This window comes from Poecilia reticulata, chromosome 13, assembly GCF_904066995.2.
Source record: "Poecilia reticulata chromosome 13, P_reticulata-male-v2, whole genome shotgun sequence".
In the NCBI taxonomy this organism is placed as follows: domain Eukaryota; kingdom Metazoa; phylum Chordata; class Actinopteri; order Cyprinodontiformes; family Poeciliidae; genus Poecilia; species Poecilia reticulata.
Window position 1 is genome coordinate 31,222,064 of NC_088842.1, and position 15,566 is coordinate 31,237,629.

General features: G+C 38.1%; 1 protein-coding gene and 1 long non-coding RNA gene across 8 annotated transcripts in view; one reads left to right on the plus strand and one right to left on the minus strand.

Moving 5' to 3' along the window:
- The window catches only part of gpr4 (G protein-coupled receptor 4), a 45,549-nt gene that overhangs the window by 24,665 nt on the left and 5,318 nt on the right, over positions 1–15,566 (plus strand). The window contains exons 1-3 of one of the 6 annotated variants that reach the window (XM_008426570.3): positions 3,830–8,695; positions 9,958–10,571; positions 13,488–13,752. In XM_008426570.3, the coding sequence (XP_008424792.1) occupies positions 10,410–10,571; positions 13,488–13,752 (427 nt within the window). In that variant the 5' untranslated portion in view covers positions 3,830–8,695; positions 9,958–10,409. Of the gene's footprint in view, positions 1–3,828; positions 10,572–13,487; positions 13,753–15,566 lie in introns of those variants that run through there. The other 5 variants (XM_008426568.3, XM_081614694.1, XM_008426569.3 and 2 more) reach the window with 5 other exon arrangements.
- Positions 13,684–15,566, minus strand: part of LOC145554570 (uncharacterized) — a 28,555-nt gene continuing 26,672 nt past the window's right edge. For both annotated transcript variants that reach the window (XR_014090557.1, XR_014090558.1), the window contains exon 3: positions 13,684–13,772. This is a non-coding gene — a long non-coding RNA (uncharacterized LOC145554570). The remainder of the gene's footprint in view (positions 13,773–15,566) is intronic.

Sequence of the window (15,566 nt, forward strand, 5' to 3'; positions counted from 1 at the left end):
AAGCAATGCAGTCAGGAAGTTACATTTACCTGAGTAACTGTTTTGATCAATTTTACTTTTAGGAGTATTTTTACTGCGCTGTACTTTGAGTAATTTTATTATGAAGTATCTCTACCCTTGAACAGTTGCCTTTTACTTTTAGTTGCATACAAATATGTTGAAGTAGTGCTGCTGTTACTTTAGTACAGTTTTCAGGTCCTCTGCCACATCTGGCGTTGACAGATCAGGAAAAGTTCAGTACTTTCATACTGAACTTCAGCAGCCGAGGCGGGTGGAGAATCCAAAAGCCTGCTGGGATTTTTGGATACTAATAGATTAGATTTGTCTAATCTATTAGTAGACAAATCTAATAGATTAGACAAATCTATTAGATTTGTCTAATCTAATAGATTAGATTAGACAAATCTAATCTAATTAGATTAGATTTGTCTAATCTAATTAGAACGTTTAAGTACATGAACACTTAAACGTTCCTGCTGCTTGTTTTTAGCAATAAGTTAATATTTTTTGGTGTCTGGAAAACAAGTCGTTTCAAAACCCATCTGAATGTAACGTCATAAATCAGCAGGCGCTGCCAGTTGCCTAGCAACCACAGCACAGCCCAGTCTGTTACCTAGCAACCCAAGCTGAGTTCCAGCTGGTTTGTTCAGCTCGTTTGTTTAGTCAACAAAACACTGGTCTTTACCAGCAGCGCATAGAGACCAGCGCTGCTGGTAAAGACCAGTGTTTTGTTGACTTATCATCCAGAAACCACTTGCTGCATTCTTGTTGGTTGTGCAGGAGGCTCCACTTCTGCTTTTCAAAGCTGTACTGTTGTGTAATTGGTCATCTGTTAGCAGCCACTTTAACGTGAAAAGGCCAGCAGTAGCTTATTTGGATTCATAGTGACAGACGCCCTGAAAGGAGCTGAGACAAGGTAGAAATCTCTTTATCTAAGAATGATTTTGAGCAAAAAATGTAATGAAGAGGAATTTATTCTGATCTGTTCATGGAAGCATAGGTCCAGAAAAAACATGTTGATGACGTCTAAGAGATGACTTGAATTTTTTGACAAAGTATTGGAATCCTCTACCGCAGGTCAAGGCTGCATTTCTTTAACCATAAAGCATCCTAATCATTTTGTTTTGGATTTTTCACTAAGAGACTGTTGAACGTCTGCAGGGAGAAGTTGTTCTTTCTCACCTCTTTTTGTTGAGCTGCCAATCAGGACACCTGTGGATTATCCAGACATGGTGCAGTTAGTGAGCCAACACATGGCTGCTCTGAACACAACAATCCAGAATACAGTCAGCAGCTGCGTTGCATTGACATTTTCAAAGTCGTCTTCTTTGTCGTTTCTGCCAGTAGTAACATCCGGTTAATGGTCATGTGACGCGTTTCCATTGGAAGAGGAATCACCTCATCCTAACGCCAAAAGTTTTTAACAAAAATACTTGAGTTTTTTTCAGAATTAGGGTGCAAATTTATGTCCGTACTTTCAGTTTGCACAGATTTATGTTTGATGGAAACGCAGCCAGTGACGGTCCGAGTGGATGGAGCCAGAGTTGGGTAGCAACTAGTTACTTTTACTTCAGTAACTTTTAGGAATACTCTTACTCCTAAAAGTAAAAACACTTTTAAATACTTTGAGTAATTTTTTATCAAGTATCTCTTACTTGACTAAAACTCTTGATTTTCTACCCACTGAATGAAAAACAAAAAGTTTCAATCAAAAACTCACCTGCAATTTCTGTTAAAGTTTCATCAGTTTGTTATTGAAACAAACTGATTTGGAAAAATGTTATTTCTTTATTTTTGTTACTTATATGAATTATAGTCATTAAAATGCCAAAATTTCCACTCGACTTTAAATTTTGCTCTGTCTGATAATGTTATTTTTAAATATTAAATAATTGATCATTTGATCAGTAACTCAGTACTGGAGTATACGTCCTACCAAATACTTTTTTACTTTCACTTGAGTAAAATATATTGAAGTATTTCTTACTTCAGTGTAATTTTTGGAACTTCTTTGAAAAACCCGAAGGTCTTGGTTGGTTTTCTTCTGTTGATGTTTATGAAAAAAAAAACCAGGGAAATACAAAGTTAATTTCAGAGAACAGTGCAGAGCGACATGAACTCTGCATGACTGATAATTATTTCCAGTGGTCCAAACGCACAGGGATCATTTACTGAAACGCTTCAAATCCGACATTTTCTCCCCAGAAGGTCGTTTATTATCTCCAAGGCTTCTTCAGCTGTTAATCTTCTGAATACAACAAATGTAGTTGATATTACTTTTAATGAAAGTGTCCTCAGCTTGTCTGAAGTGTGGGCTGTTTCAGGGTAAACAGACGCAGCGGTGGGAACGTCGCAGCGTCTGGTTCTCTGGTGTACAGAACATGTCAAGGTCAAAGTCAATGACCTCTGTTTCGATTCATTCGTTTCAGGAAGTGGTTTCCTCCAGATCTCATCAGATTAAAATATTAAAAATATGAAAACAGCCTCATGAAAGTTCAGCGGGTGAGGTGTTGGACATGGGAATCAGAAACGAATCGCAGACGTTTGACGAGACGTGCCAAAATAATCGCCCTGAAATCGCCGTGGTCATTTTTCAGAGGATTCAAAGTGCGAAGAAAAAGCTGAATAATCCAAACCGTTCTGCATCTCAGATGAAGTGTTTTTGATTGGGAAAACAGCTGTGCTGATGTTTAGTAAGTGTTACATTCATCTAAAGTCCCTGGAGACGGCAGCGCCCACTCAACTGTAATTGTCCAAAGATGTAAATAATGTCTTCCACCAGCGTGCGCTCTGTGCCAGATTGCTTGGCTTTGTTGGTTTTATGTCTTTAGCCAATTAAGAGCAGGGAAATGACCCCAGACTGTGTGCGTGTGTGTGTGTGTGTGTGTGTGTGTGTGTGTGTGTGTGTGTGTGTGTGTGTGTGTGTGTGTGTGTGTGTGTGCGCGCGCGTTTGTATTAACTTGTGGGGACGATCTTCCTGACACTACGTTGTGGGGACCAATTGCTCCTTGTGGGGACCGAAGCCTGGACCCCACAAGGGGAAACCCTGTTTTTGGGTAAGAGGTCAGAGTTAGGACTAAGGTGTGAATTAAGTTTTGGTTAGGGTTAGGTATGTGATGGTTAGGGTTAGGAAAAGGGTAAAGGAAAGGTTTAGGCTGTAGAAATGAATGGAAGTCAATGGAAAGTCCCCACAAAGATAGCCACGCAAACGTGTGTGTGTGTGTGTGTGTGTGTGTGTGTGTGTGTGTGTGTAGGTGTGTGTGTGTGTGTGTGTGTGTGTGTGTGTGTGTGTGTGTGTGTGTGTGTGTGTGTGTGTGTGTGTGTGTGTGTGCTCACACAAAGTGTCAGAGTTTAGGTCACTATCTCAGCATTAGCAAACAGGACTATGTTACAACAAAGTCCTTTATGTTTGGGAACGTTTATGTATGCAGCGCTTTTGGGGAATTGAATTTGACATTTTGCAGAAGAGCTGAGAACGACGGCGCAGTGGAGCCGTTATAGATGGAAAGAAGGAGAAAATTTCCAACAGAAAAACACAGAAATTTAGAGGCTAATCTAAGAAATTTTCTAGAAAACTAAGAACGTTTCTTAGCTCCTCAAGTCGAAGATTTGCAAGGAATTTTGAGCTCAATCTAAGAAATTGTCTTGATGAAACAAGCAAATTTTTTGAATTAAAAAAGTTGAAAATTTTTTTTACTTTTAAAACTCAGAAATTCCAAGTATTTTCTATAAAATTTCTGAGATTAAGCTAAAATGTTTCAGCATTTTTACAAAAGAGCTATGTGCAACATGTTAGAGTTATTGCTGATTTTTTTTGGCAGAAAAATAGAGGAGTATTTTTCTGCCAAAGAATGCAGAAGTGTTGAAGTTAATGTCAGAAACTTGGAAATTTCTGAATTTGAAAATTTGAAACTTTTTTAACGCTGAAAATTTCAGGGGTTTTTTCTAGAAAACTTCTGAGATTAATCTATATATTTTTTAGTCTTTTCTGGGAAAATTTCAACTTTTCAAACTCAGAAATTTCTGGGTTTTTCTAGATAATTTCTCAGATTAATTCTTAATTTTTGGGGTGGAAATTTTCTCTTTTTTGACCCTCATGCGCCATGGCATTAAGGTCACCATTCACTATGATGGCACATCGTTTCAAACATGTTTCTTTCAGTAATTCATCTCTCTGGTTTTTGCTGGGTTTGTCTTCTTGTTTCTTGAAAACGTAACCTTCAGAAATGATCTTGATCTTTAAAAAAGATCTTTTTTTCTGTCATCTAAAAGCTTTGGGAGTGTTTACTGATCAACGCGGCACAGAGGAACCGAAACGTCCGCTGCTTTCCCCCAACCTATTAGCTGACCCTCAGGTTTCCATATTGTTCTCCTCTTGTGTTTGTCGTCTCCCTTCGCAACCTCAGGTGTTTCTGTCCTCCATCGGCTCCATTTTCATATGAAGAATAAATGCTGGGAATAATTAATGTACTTATTTTAATGCTGCATTTTTTCTGTTGTTTCAAAAGCCAGAGCTGTTCCTGTTTGATTGTTAAACTGTTTCATATTCTGGGCCAGGAAACATTTTAAAGAGTTTCCTTAGAGTTTGTCTGTTAAATCTAGTGAAATGTGAAAAAGTTTTTAGATTTTTACTTTAAAGCCAACATCTTTTTTCAGTCGTGTTTGGTGAAGTTTGGTAAAAATCCTGATGTCCACATGTCAGAACCAAGCAGACAAAACCCAACAGAAACAGACTGTGTGTTAGTTTACAGGGAAAAATCAACAATTATGGGTTTGTTGACATGGAAGATAACTCATTCTAGTTATTGTGTCATATTAATTATATAGTCAAAGAGCAGCAGCAACAATAACACTAAAGGTTTTTTCTCTTTTCTCCTTTTATTTTGTCTTCTATTTTCAAATGAAACTTCAAATTGATCCCAAAGTAACTTCTAATAAACTTTTATATATGTCTATATCAAGTGGAGGATCATAGCAAAACATTTTCTTTCATTGTTTTCTAACATCTGCGGTGGTTTTACGTTCCCTCCACTTCTTCCCGTTTCATTTTCACCTTTGACCTTATGACATCAACGTTACTAGCTACAGTAATCCAGCTGTTTTAAGTCACATATAAATTTGCTAACAACAGGTGCAGCATGTTCCCCCACCAGGCGCTGTAAAAACAGACTTGTTTGCTGGATATTAAGGCCGAGCGTCATCACGGTTATTATATGGTATATTTGCCCATGTTGGCCGTCTGTCTCATTACAGTAAAAGGTTACATGTATCGGTTGTTTCCAAAAGCGGCAGGCAGTGATTACTGCAATCAGCAGAGCTCCAGCAGGTCTATTATTATCTTGTTTTGACTTGTGATCTGACCTGGCAGATTAAAGAGAAGCCCGAAAACAACAGAAAGTCATAAACATGTGAAAAAGGAAAACAGCCGAGCTGTGGCTAATCGGCGGGTCGCCTCTGTTCCTGATCAGGTCATTTACACACAACCACAACCAGCCGCTCCAAACAGAAAACACCTCAGGGTCACTTCATCTGCTCTCACCTCAGCTGCTCTTCATCACTCCTTGTGCCACTTTATGCAGCTCTGAGGCCCTTTGGTAAGACATGAAACTCAACAGGTTGTTGCTAGGTAACCCAGGAGGAAGCTAGCTTAGCTGCTTGTGAGCGGCTAAAGATGCAAAAACTGTAATTGAGTAATAGCTGTAATGTCTTTGAACTGCTCATAAGTTAGGAACGAGGTGAGAGCTGGCTTCTAAGCGAGCTTGTTTGTTGTTGTCATAGCAACTGCATACCAAGATGGCCGTCAGTTACAAAGGTTCGTGGAACTGTGACGTCACATGAGAACCGTGTATGGAACATTTTATCAGACGCAGAGCCGGTCCAAGGTATATGCAAGTTAAGTTGCTGCTACACCACAAGAAGCACCAAGTTAGCATTTTAAAAATATAAGTAGAATAACAATGAGTAATACAAGATAAAAGGCATGTTGAAAAACAATGTATATGATTTTTATAGTTACACAAATAACTATAATAAATATTTTGTATTTCTCTCCATTCTTGGGGAAATATAAGATTAAAAAAAACATGTTTTCTGTAGATTAATTGCTTATCAGCTGGTGTTTCTTTCAAATACTCAAAATAATTTGGCACTTAAATACCACTCTGCACTTCAAAATCCACATTTTATTTGCTTACTACTAGGAAAACATGTTGTATTTAGTTAAATCTAAGCAAACCGGTTGCCTCAAAAGAACCAATTACTCCAAAACATAAAAACAAATGAAGTAACTTTGTGACATTTAAGTGTTGCAAACCTAGTTGTACATAACATCTTGACATTATAAGCTATATGTGAATATTTGGTCAAGACAAAACAATATTAAACAACATGGAGTCATGAGAGCCGAATTTATTTATGTTCTGAATGTCCAAAATCATCCAGAACTTTTAAATGGTTCACTTTATGCTCAACTTAAATAGATTCGCTAATCAAGCGTTTTTTATTCAAAAGTTTACGCCACGTCTTTAAGATGAGAATAAACAAAAAGTTGATGAGGATTTAATACTTTATTAATCAAATGTCTGACAAGTATCTTGTTTTTTCACACAGCTGTTGATCTTTAGGGTTGACTGAAAGAAAATCATGAGCTACAAATATTATTTTTGGTTTCCAAAGCATCAAAAAACAATAAAATTAATCTGGCTTCATTATAAACTTTTAAAACACACACAGATGTTTTTCCTTGCTTACTAAAACATTCCTCTTATCAAACTGGTTGTTTCCTCAACAAAGCCGATCTGTTTTGGTGTCTCTGCCTTTCACATCAGCCTCTCAAGCTGTTTTCCTCTCAGACGTCTCGGAGGGCTCAGCCTGGACTTACACCCAGGAAATAAACGCTGACTCAGCGAGTCGGGGCGCTTCGTTGGAAACTGCTGCTGCATGGCTGTTTACCCAACACCGCAGCGTCGCCCAGTCCATTTAGCAAGAAACACTCTGGTCCAGGCTGAACCCAAAATACAAATGGCTAAAAATAATACAAAACATAAATGCATAAGACTGACATGACACTGTCATGAACATGAAGGAGTCTTTATGAATGTTTGACTGTTGTCATAAAGCGTCATTCGGTAAATTATGACACTTTTAATGCAAAGTTGCATTAAAAGTTGCATTAAAAGTGCCAACTTTGCATGATTTTGTAAATTATGATAATTTAATGTGAAGTTGGCGTTTTTAATGGACTTTCAGTGCAACTTTTAGAGCAACTTCGCATTAAAAATGTCATAATTTACGAATGACACTTTATGACAACTGTCATAAACATTCATAAAGACTCCTTCATGTTCATGACATGCTTATTAAACACCCCTTCAAATAAAGTGTTACCGAAAATAGAAAACTGTTGACCAACAACTCTAAAAACGCTGCAGATTGAAGAGAACAGGACAAAAATACTAAATATTACCAAGTATCTCTGGTTTAGATTCTACTTCCAATTTCTTTGTACACTTGAAATAAGACAAAATTAACTTTCAATAAATTGTTCAGCAGGATACAGAGCTTGTTTTAAGGAAATAAATCCTTAAAATTGAAAATGAAGTTCCAGTTCAGGTGGCAGATTGAAGATAGTGACATTTACTCACTTGAGTATTTTATTTAGGTAAAAATTTACTTTTAGGAGTATTTTTACTACACTGCACTTTGAGTAGGGCTGCACAGTGGCGCAGTTGGAAGAGCTGTTGCCTTGCAGCAAGAAGGTTCTGGGTTTGATTCCCGGCCCCGGTCTTTCTGCATGGAGTCTCCATGTTCTCCCTGTGCATGGTGGGTTTTCTCCGGGTTCTCCGGTTTCCTCCCACAGTCCAAAAACATGACTGTCAGGTTAATTGGTCTCTCTAAATTGCCCCTAGGTGTGAGTGTGTGTGTGCATGGTTGTGTGTCTCTGTGTTGCCCTGCGACAGACTGGCGACCTGTCCAGGGTGACCCCACCTCTTGCCTGGAAAGTTAGCTGGAGAGGAACCAGCACCTCCCAACCCCACTGTGGGACAAGGGTGTTTGGATGGATGGATGGATGGATGGATGCACTTTGAGTAATTTTACTATGAAGTATTTCTTCTCTTACTTGAGTAAAATTTCTGGATTTTCTTCCCACTGAATGAAAATCAAAAATTCACCAGACACAGAAAAACACCTGCAGTTTCTATTAAAGTTGATAGAAACTGATTTGAAAACAATTTTCTTTTCTTTTTTTTTCTTATTGTCATTTTGGTCCTTAAAATGCCAAAATTTCCACATAACTTTATATTTTGCTCCGTCTGATGATGTAATTTTTAAATGTTAATGATTGATAGTTTAATCGGTACTTGAGTAAAAATATAGTTCTACTCTTAGTTGAGTAAATTTTTTGGACGCTCTACTCACCTGTGATAAATGTTAAACAGACTAAATGGAATCGACGTGTTCTTGGTCATTTGTTTAATGAAAACAGTAAATCTGGACGTGTAAACGACTCTTTTATGTCCAGATTATCCATCTTGGCTCTGATTGGTGAATCCGTCCTGCAGATCCAGAAGCTGCAGAGACAAATTTCACCTTTTCCTCCGTTTGTCCACCTGCATAGCTTATCCTTCATCACCGAACATCCCAGAGAGCGCGGAGCCATGGGAGTAACTCAGTACGAACAGCTGCTGGGCTCAAGGTGAATGATGGGAGACTCAGAGGAGAAACAGAACCGATCTTTACTCGCTCTTCCTCTCTCTCCTCTTCCCTCCATACATTCAGTTACATAACGGCCCAATCCTCAAGGTTTGCAGCTATTCAAGCTCATGCAACAAGAAATGAGCCCAAAACTGAGAAAAAGGTCTTTTTACACTGAAAAAACACAAAATATTCCTGTATTCTTTCTCTAGTTTCCGGTGCAAATATCGTAGTAAATAAGACAAACTATAGAAGTAACTTTTCAGCTAAATATAAGCGCTTGTTTTAAGTCAGTAATTTGTTAATATTGATTATTTTTCACTTATATCATGGGGTGAAAGTGTTTTTTTTAATCAATATTAAGAAATTACAGACTTAAAACAAAATAAATGTGTCTTATTTCAAATGTACGAAGACATTTATACAAGAAACTAGACAAAAAAATCAACATATTTACAGTGTAGGCCTGTCACAATAATACATTTTGCTAGATGATAAATTGTTCCAGAAGTTATTGTGATAAATGATAATATTGTTGTTTTAAAACTATTTCCAAGTAATATAATAGTAATAAAGGCATAATAATGCATGAACACATTCTGAAAGATGTGATTAATGAACATTTAACACTGGAAGACATTTTAAATATCCATGATAAATAAACAAAACACCAAATAAAATGAATTATGGAGTCACCGTAAGCAAAATGCTGGTTGAGACCAAAGCGACAAACTGAAGACGTTTATAATCTGGTTGTTGGTTGAAAAGAGAGAAATAATAAATCATGAAAATGGAAATCATTGACTTTGTGATTGATTGATATAATGCTTATTTCGCAAGGCCTAAAAATTGTCTTTAATTAATTATAGAAATCCACAATATATCGGCTGAAATTTGTTATTTTTTTAACATATTGGTATCGGTCCGATAATTTATGAATAACCAATATTTATTTTTATCTGGTTCTGGTTTTTTCCAAAGGTAACTAAGTGAAATTAGTTATCAACCATAACAGAGATATTAATATCGTATATCGATATACGATATATATTGTACATCGGTTCATCTGTAATATCTTGTTGGCTGTAGATCAAATTATTGATTTTTTATTTGTTGGAAAAGTTTTTACAAATAATGAAACTAAACTTTTTCATGCAGAAATTCAAGATATTAAACTCCTCGTCTATCATTTCGTGTCGTGTTTCTGTCTCTTTAAGGCAGAGGTTTGGTGTGTGGAGTAACTCTCCCTCGTCTCTGTTGCAGGTTTGTTCCTGGGTGAGCGGATGGCGTGTCGGGGTCAGAATGCTGATGGTCTGTAAAACCATCCCCGTCTTTTGATAACGACCCTCCCTCTGGAGTTTCATGTGTCATCGGGACCAAACACACACCGACGCTACAGCAGAACCTGGCAAACCTCTCGTATCTAAAAGATTGATGAGGTCTGGTCCCTGCAAAGGACGCCTGGCTCCGTGTCGATGAGGCAGCTTTCATCTTTCTTCTTCTCTGCTCTTACTTCCGAGTCCTGTGGGAGGATCATGACAGGCGGAGGCCTTTCACACCAGAGGAGTCATGATTTTCCTCGGATGTTCTGCCTCCGCTTACTTCCGCTTCTCCTGGTTTAGCTGCAGTTTGGGAGCCGGGCAGGAAATCGGAGTCGGCATGCCGCTGTGGGGCCGCCGGAGCTGGAAACACAGAGGGAACAGAGCTGAACCCAAATGAGCTCAGCAAGCAGAGCTCCACACAGGACAATGTGCAACATCACCTTCTGTAATGTGGACAGTAAGGTGGACCAGTTCTTCCAGCCCACTCTCTACATCATAGTCATCGTTCTGGGGCTGCCGACCAACTGCATGGCTCTGTGGGCCGCGTACATGCAGGTGAGGACAAAACACTGCAAAAACACAAAATATTACCCAGTAATTCTGGTCTAGTTTCTCCTCAGTTCACTTGAAATAAGTGAAAATTAACTCAAGTAATTTTCCGGAAAGACATAGGAGCTTGTTTTAGGTAAATACACTGCTCAAAAAAAATAAAGGGAACACTTAAACAACACAATATAACTCCAAGTAAATCAAACTTCTGTGAAATCAAACTGTCCACTTAGGAAGCAACGCTGATTGACAACGGGGACCCTCGTCGGGTCAATCAGTGTTGCTTCCTAAGTGGACAGTTTTATTTCACAGAAGTTTGATTTACTTGGAGTTATATTGTGTTGTTTAAGTGTTCCCTTTATTTTTTTGAGCAGCATAATTCCTTGGGAAGCATTTCCTGTTAGAAGTGAAAGGCGAGTTCCTCTGGAACTGGAACTCGGTTGCTAGGTTACGGGTTGGCCTTGGCTGGCGTTGCTAGGTAACGGCGCCAGCGGAATTTCTACTGTTTCATCAATATGAGGGAATTATTGTCGTAAAACAAACTCCAACATCCTGCTGAGAAGTTACTTGTGAGGAATAATAAAATTACTCAAAGTACAGAGTAGTAAAAATACTCCTAAAAGTACATGTTTTCAAAAACGTTACTCAAGTTAATGTACTTTTTAGGAGTACTTTTGCTACACTGCACTGAGTAATTTTATTTTGAAGTATCTCGACTCTTACTTCAGTAAAATTTCTTGATTTTCTACCCACTGAATGAAAACCAAAAATTCACCAGACACCTGCAGTTTGTTAAAGTTTCATAAGTGAACAATTTTCTTTATTTATTTTTTGTTCCTTATATTGTCCATTGTCATTGTCATTTCACGAAACCCTACCCGTCTGAAGATGCAATTTTTAAATAGAAAATGATTGACAATTCGACCAGTTACTCAGTACTTGAGTAGACTTTTTACCAAATACCTTTTTCCTTTTATTTGAATAAAAATATGTTGGAGTAGTGCTACTCTTACTTGAGTTTGGTTTTTGGTTAGTCTTCCCGTCTGATACCCGTCTGTTCGGGTATCAGCAGCCCAGCAGGAAGTTAGCAGTGAAAACAGTAAGCAGTTCAGAAATAGACCAGCTAACCGCATCGCTGCCGTTCAGCTACACTGAACCTCAGACTCACACGTCTGACACCGTCTGCTGGATCCGATCAGCGGCCCCGGGATATTTTCCCATACGGCATCAAACATATCCAGAGCCTTATTTCCCACAGACTGTCCGTTTGCTTTGGCAGCAGCTGGAACGACTCTTATTGACTTTTCATTCATTCAAATTGTTGTTTGTCTTCAATTTCAACATCTGGGATAAATTTGAAGCTGATTGTTGACGGCACAAACACGCTTAGAAACATGCAGCCTTTATCTCTAGATAACTGAATTAATCTCCCACAGATTGAAGTGAAAGCAGAAACTCTCAGTGCCTGGAGAAAACACTTCATACGAACTGCAACAGCAGTGATTTAATGATGACGGACATCGGCGATGGCTTTGGAAAAGGAACTGTTGCTGCCAATCAATCTGGTCAAACTCTGTCAAGACTTTTCAAAACAATTTAACGTCCATCAGTCTGCAGAGAAAAGACAAGAGGAAAACATTTAAGACGGCTGCCTGTTTTCACAGGAGAGAGAATCCCAACAAATTCAGCCTGAGGTCGAACAATGCAACGCTCAGAAAAAAGACTCAGACTCTTCTACATAAGAAAAAGACTGATTAGGTTTGGATATTTCGTTCAATCAATCTTATTTGTGTAGCTCATTTCAGTAACAAGGCAGTTCAAACTGCTTTAAAGAATAAAACCATCATAAATCATATCGTCATTTGCACCACTAATGCTGACATTTTTGTGCATTCAGAGTCGGGTAGTAACTAGTTACATTTACTCATTTCATTTAGTTGAGTAACATTTTTTTTATTACATTTAGGAGTATTTTTACTACGCTGTACTTTGAGTAATTTTATTATGAAGTATTTTTACTCTCACTTGAGTAAAATTTCTGGATTTTCTACCCACTGAATGAAAAACAAACATTCTTTCATCAAATATTCACCCGACACAGACACACACCTGCAGTTTCTGTTAAAGTTTCTAAAGTTATTTATTAAAATAAACTGATTAAGTAAAATAATTTCTTGGGGAAAATGTCTTGTTATAAGTGAAATAATCAGCCAGTGGAATTAGAACTGGGTTGCTAGGTAACGGGTCGGGCTTGGCTTGGGTTGCTAGGTAACGGCGCAGCTTTTCATCACTATGAAGGATTTATTGACTTTAAACAAGCTTTTATATCTTGATGAAAAGTTACTTGTGAGTTATAATAAAATTACTCAAGTAAAAGTAAAAAGTACAACATAGCAAACATACTAAAAGTACATAAAAAAAGTTACCCAAGTAAATGTACGTTTAGGAGTACTTTTACTACACTGACCTTTGAGTAATTTTATTATGAAATATCTCTACTCTTAAGGAACATTTCTACCCACTGAATGAAAAACAAACATGTTTTAACCAAAAATTCACCAGACGCACACCTGCAGTTTCTATTAACGTTTCTAAAGTTTTTTTATTTAAAAAAAAAACTGATTTGGAAACATTTCATTTGTTATTTTTTTTGTTACTTATATGAATTATTGTAACTTTCATCCTTAAAATAACAAAATTTCCACTTAACTTTATATTTTGGTCCATCTGATGATGTAATTTTTAAATATTAAATGACTGATAATTTGATCAGTTACTCAGTTCTTGAGTCGACATTTTACCAAATACTTTTTACTCCAGTAATTTCTTGCTACTTTTTACTTTTACTTGAGTAAACATGTTGAAGTAGTGCTAATCTTACCTGCGCTCAGTTTCTGGTACTCTTCCCTCCCGTTCCTTCAGGTACGTCAGCGTAACGAACTCGGCATTTACCTGATCAACCTGTCGGTGGCTGACCTCCTTTACATTATCACTCTTCCTCTGTGGATCGACTACTTCCTGCAGCACGACGACTGGATCCATGGGCAGGAGAGCTGCAAACTGTTCGGCTTCATCTTCTACACAAACATCTACGTCAGCATTGCCTTCCTGTGCTGCATATCACTGGACCGGTACCTGGCTGTGGCGTATCCGCTGCGCTTCGTTAAGGTCCGGCGAATCAAGACAGGTAGGATTTTCATAAGACAACTGAGGGAAAATTAGGCTGTTACATTGTGGATAGAAGAATTTACTTTTAAGACAAGAAATGACAGCTTCCTGTGATTTCGAAATTGTAAATATGAGTAAACACAGATCACAAGTGGGGTTCCTCAATGCGCCATTTTGTGCTACTTTTTTCAACTTTTACAGGATCTCCTACTATGTCTACAGTATACAGCAGGGGTCCCCAAACTTTTTCCTGTGAGGGCCACATAACTTTTCCCTTCTCTGGTGGGGGGCCGGCGTCAGTTTGTAACAGAAAAAGTGTTACACGTTTCTCACCTGCGCTGCCGATTTTTACCCAGAAAGCACATGGGCAAAAACCGTTAGTGAAACGGTCACTGGGACTGACTAGTATATATTTCATTGAGGGAAACCTGGGATGCGGCGTTCATAACAAACACGTGTGTTCATCTGCTCTACCGCTAGCAAACAACCGTACTGATTAAATAACATAAAAGTCAAGCAGTTCCCTAAAAGTCCAACAGATGGCAGCAATGCGCCATGCAAAACAAAACACCCACAGTTTACAGGACACACTTCCTGCTAAAGAGCCCCCTGGTGGTTAAAAATACAATAAAATACAATATATGAAAACAAATTTGAATGCTCTCTGGTATTGTTCAGGGGGCCGGGACAAATGTGGAGGCGGGCCGGATTCGGCCCGCGGGCCGTAGTTTGGGGACCACTGGTATACAGGGTCAGCAAAAGTGCTAAATCAGAAAATTATCTCTGCTACTAGCACATTAGTAGAAGCATGAAACACTGCCAGACTAAATGGCTTCTTGTCAATGCAGAACAGAACAAAAAAACAAGCCCATACTTTTATTTTATTAAGTTAGCTCAAAATGCTGCTGGCAGGGAAACCAATCAACAACAGAAAAAGTGATCGCAAAATACCCATCCTCAATTAACAGGATGGGTTAAGCATCTATAAAGCATTCTGTGCTTTATAGATGCTCTATAAAGCACAGAATGATGATTTCTGAGTTGCTGGTCAGACATGAACCATGTAAACCACTGAGGTTATCGGAGTTCTGCTTAGTTATTGTTCAGTGGACCAGAACTAAACCAGGGAAAGCAGCACTTAGTTGATATAACATATAGGAGCTGATTTTAAGTCACCTAGCATGTTAATGAAGGAATTATTTAAGTTTATTTCAGTTTTCCCCATGTTATTAGTGAAATAATCTGCCAGTGGAACTAGAACTGGGTTGCTAGGTAACGGGCTGGGCTTGGCTGGGGTTGCTAGGTAACCCCAGCCAAGTGGAATATTCTAGCAGTGGAACTTGAACTTTTTCATTAATATTAAGGAATTATTGACTTAAAATAAGCTCACATTTCCTGCTGAGAAGTTACTTGTAAGTTGGTTTTGTCTGATTTCAAGAATACGACGATATTTGCACTACAAACTAGACCAGAAATACTTGGTAAGATTTAGTGTTTTTACAGTGTTGGTTGACTCTTCTTCAGTGGGAGGAGTTACAGCGTCACTTCTGATAACAACACACCTCTTTTTTTATTTGTGCAGCTGAAACACACAGTGGAAAAAAAACAAAAAAACTTGTTTAAACAATATTTCCAGAAAAATAAATACCTGTTCCCGCTCTTAAAGTCGGAACGTTGCCAATATTTCTGTTCTGTGTACAAGGCAAACAAGAGATTCCACTCTGTCCGTATATACCAAACAAAGATGAAACCAAAATAGAAACCTTGCTTGAAAAGAAAAGCACACGCTTGCTTTCCTAAGGTTTAAGAAAAAAGATTTACAGTGTAGAAAAT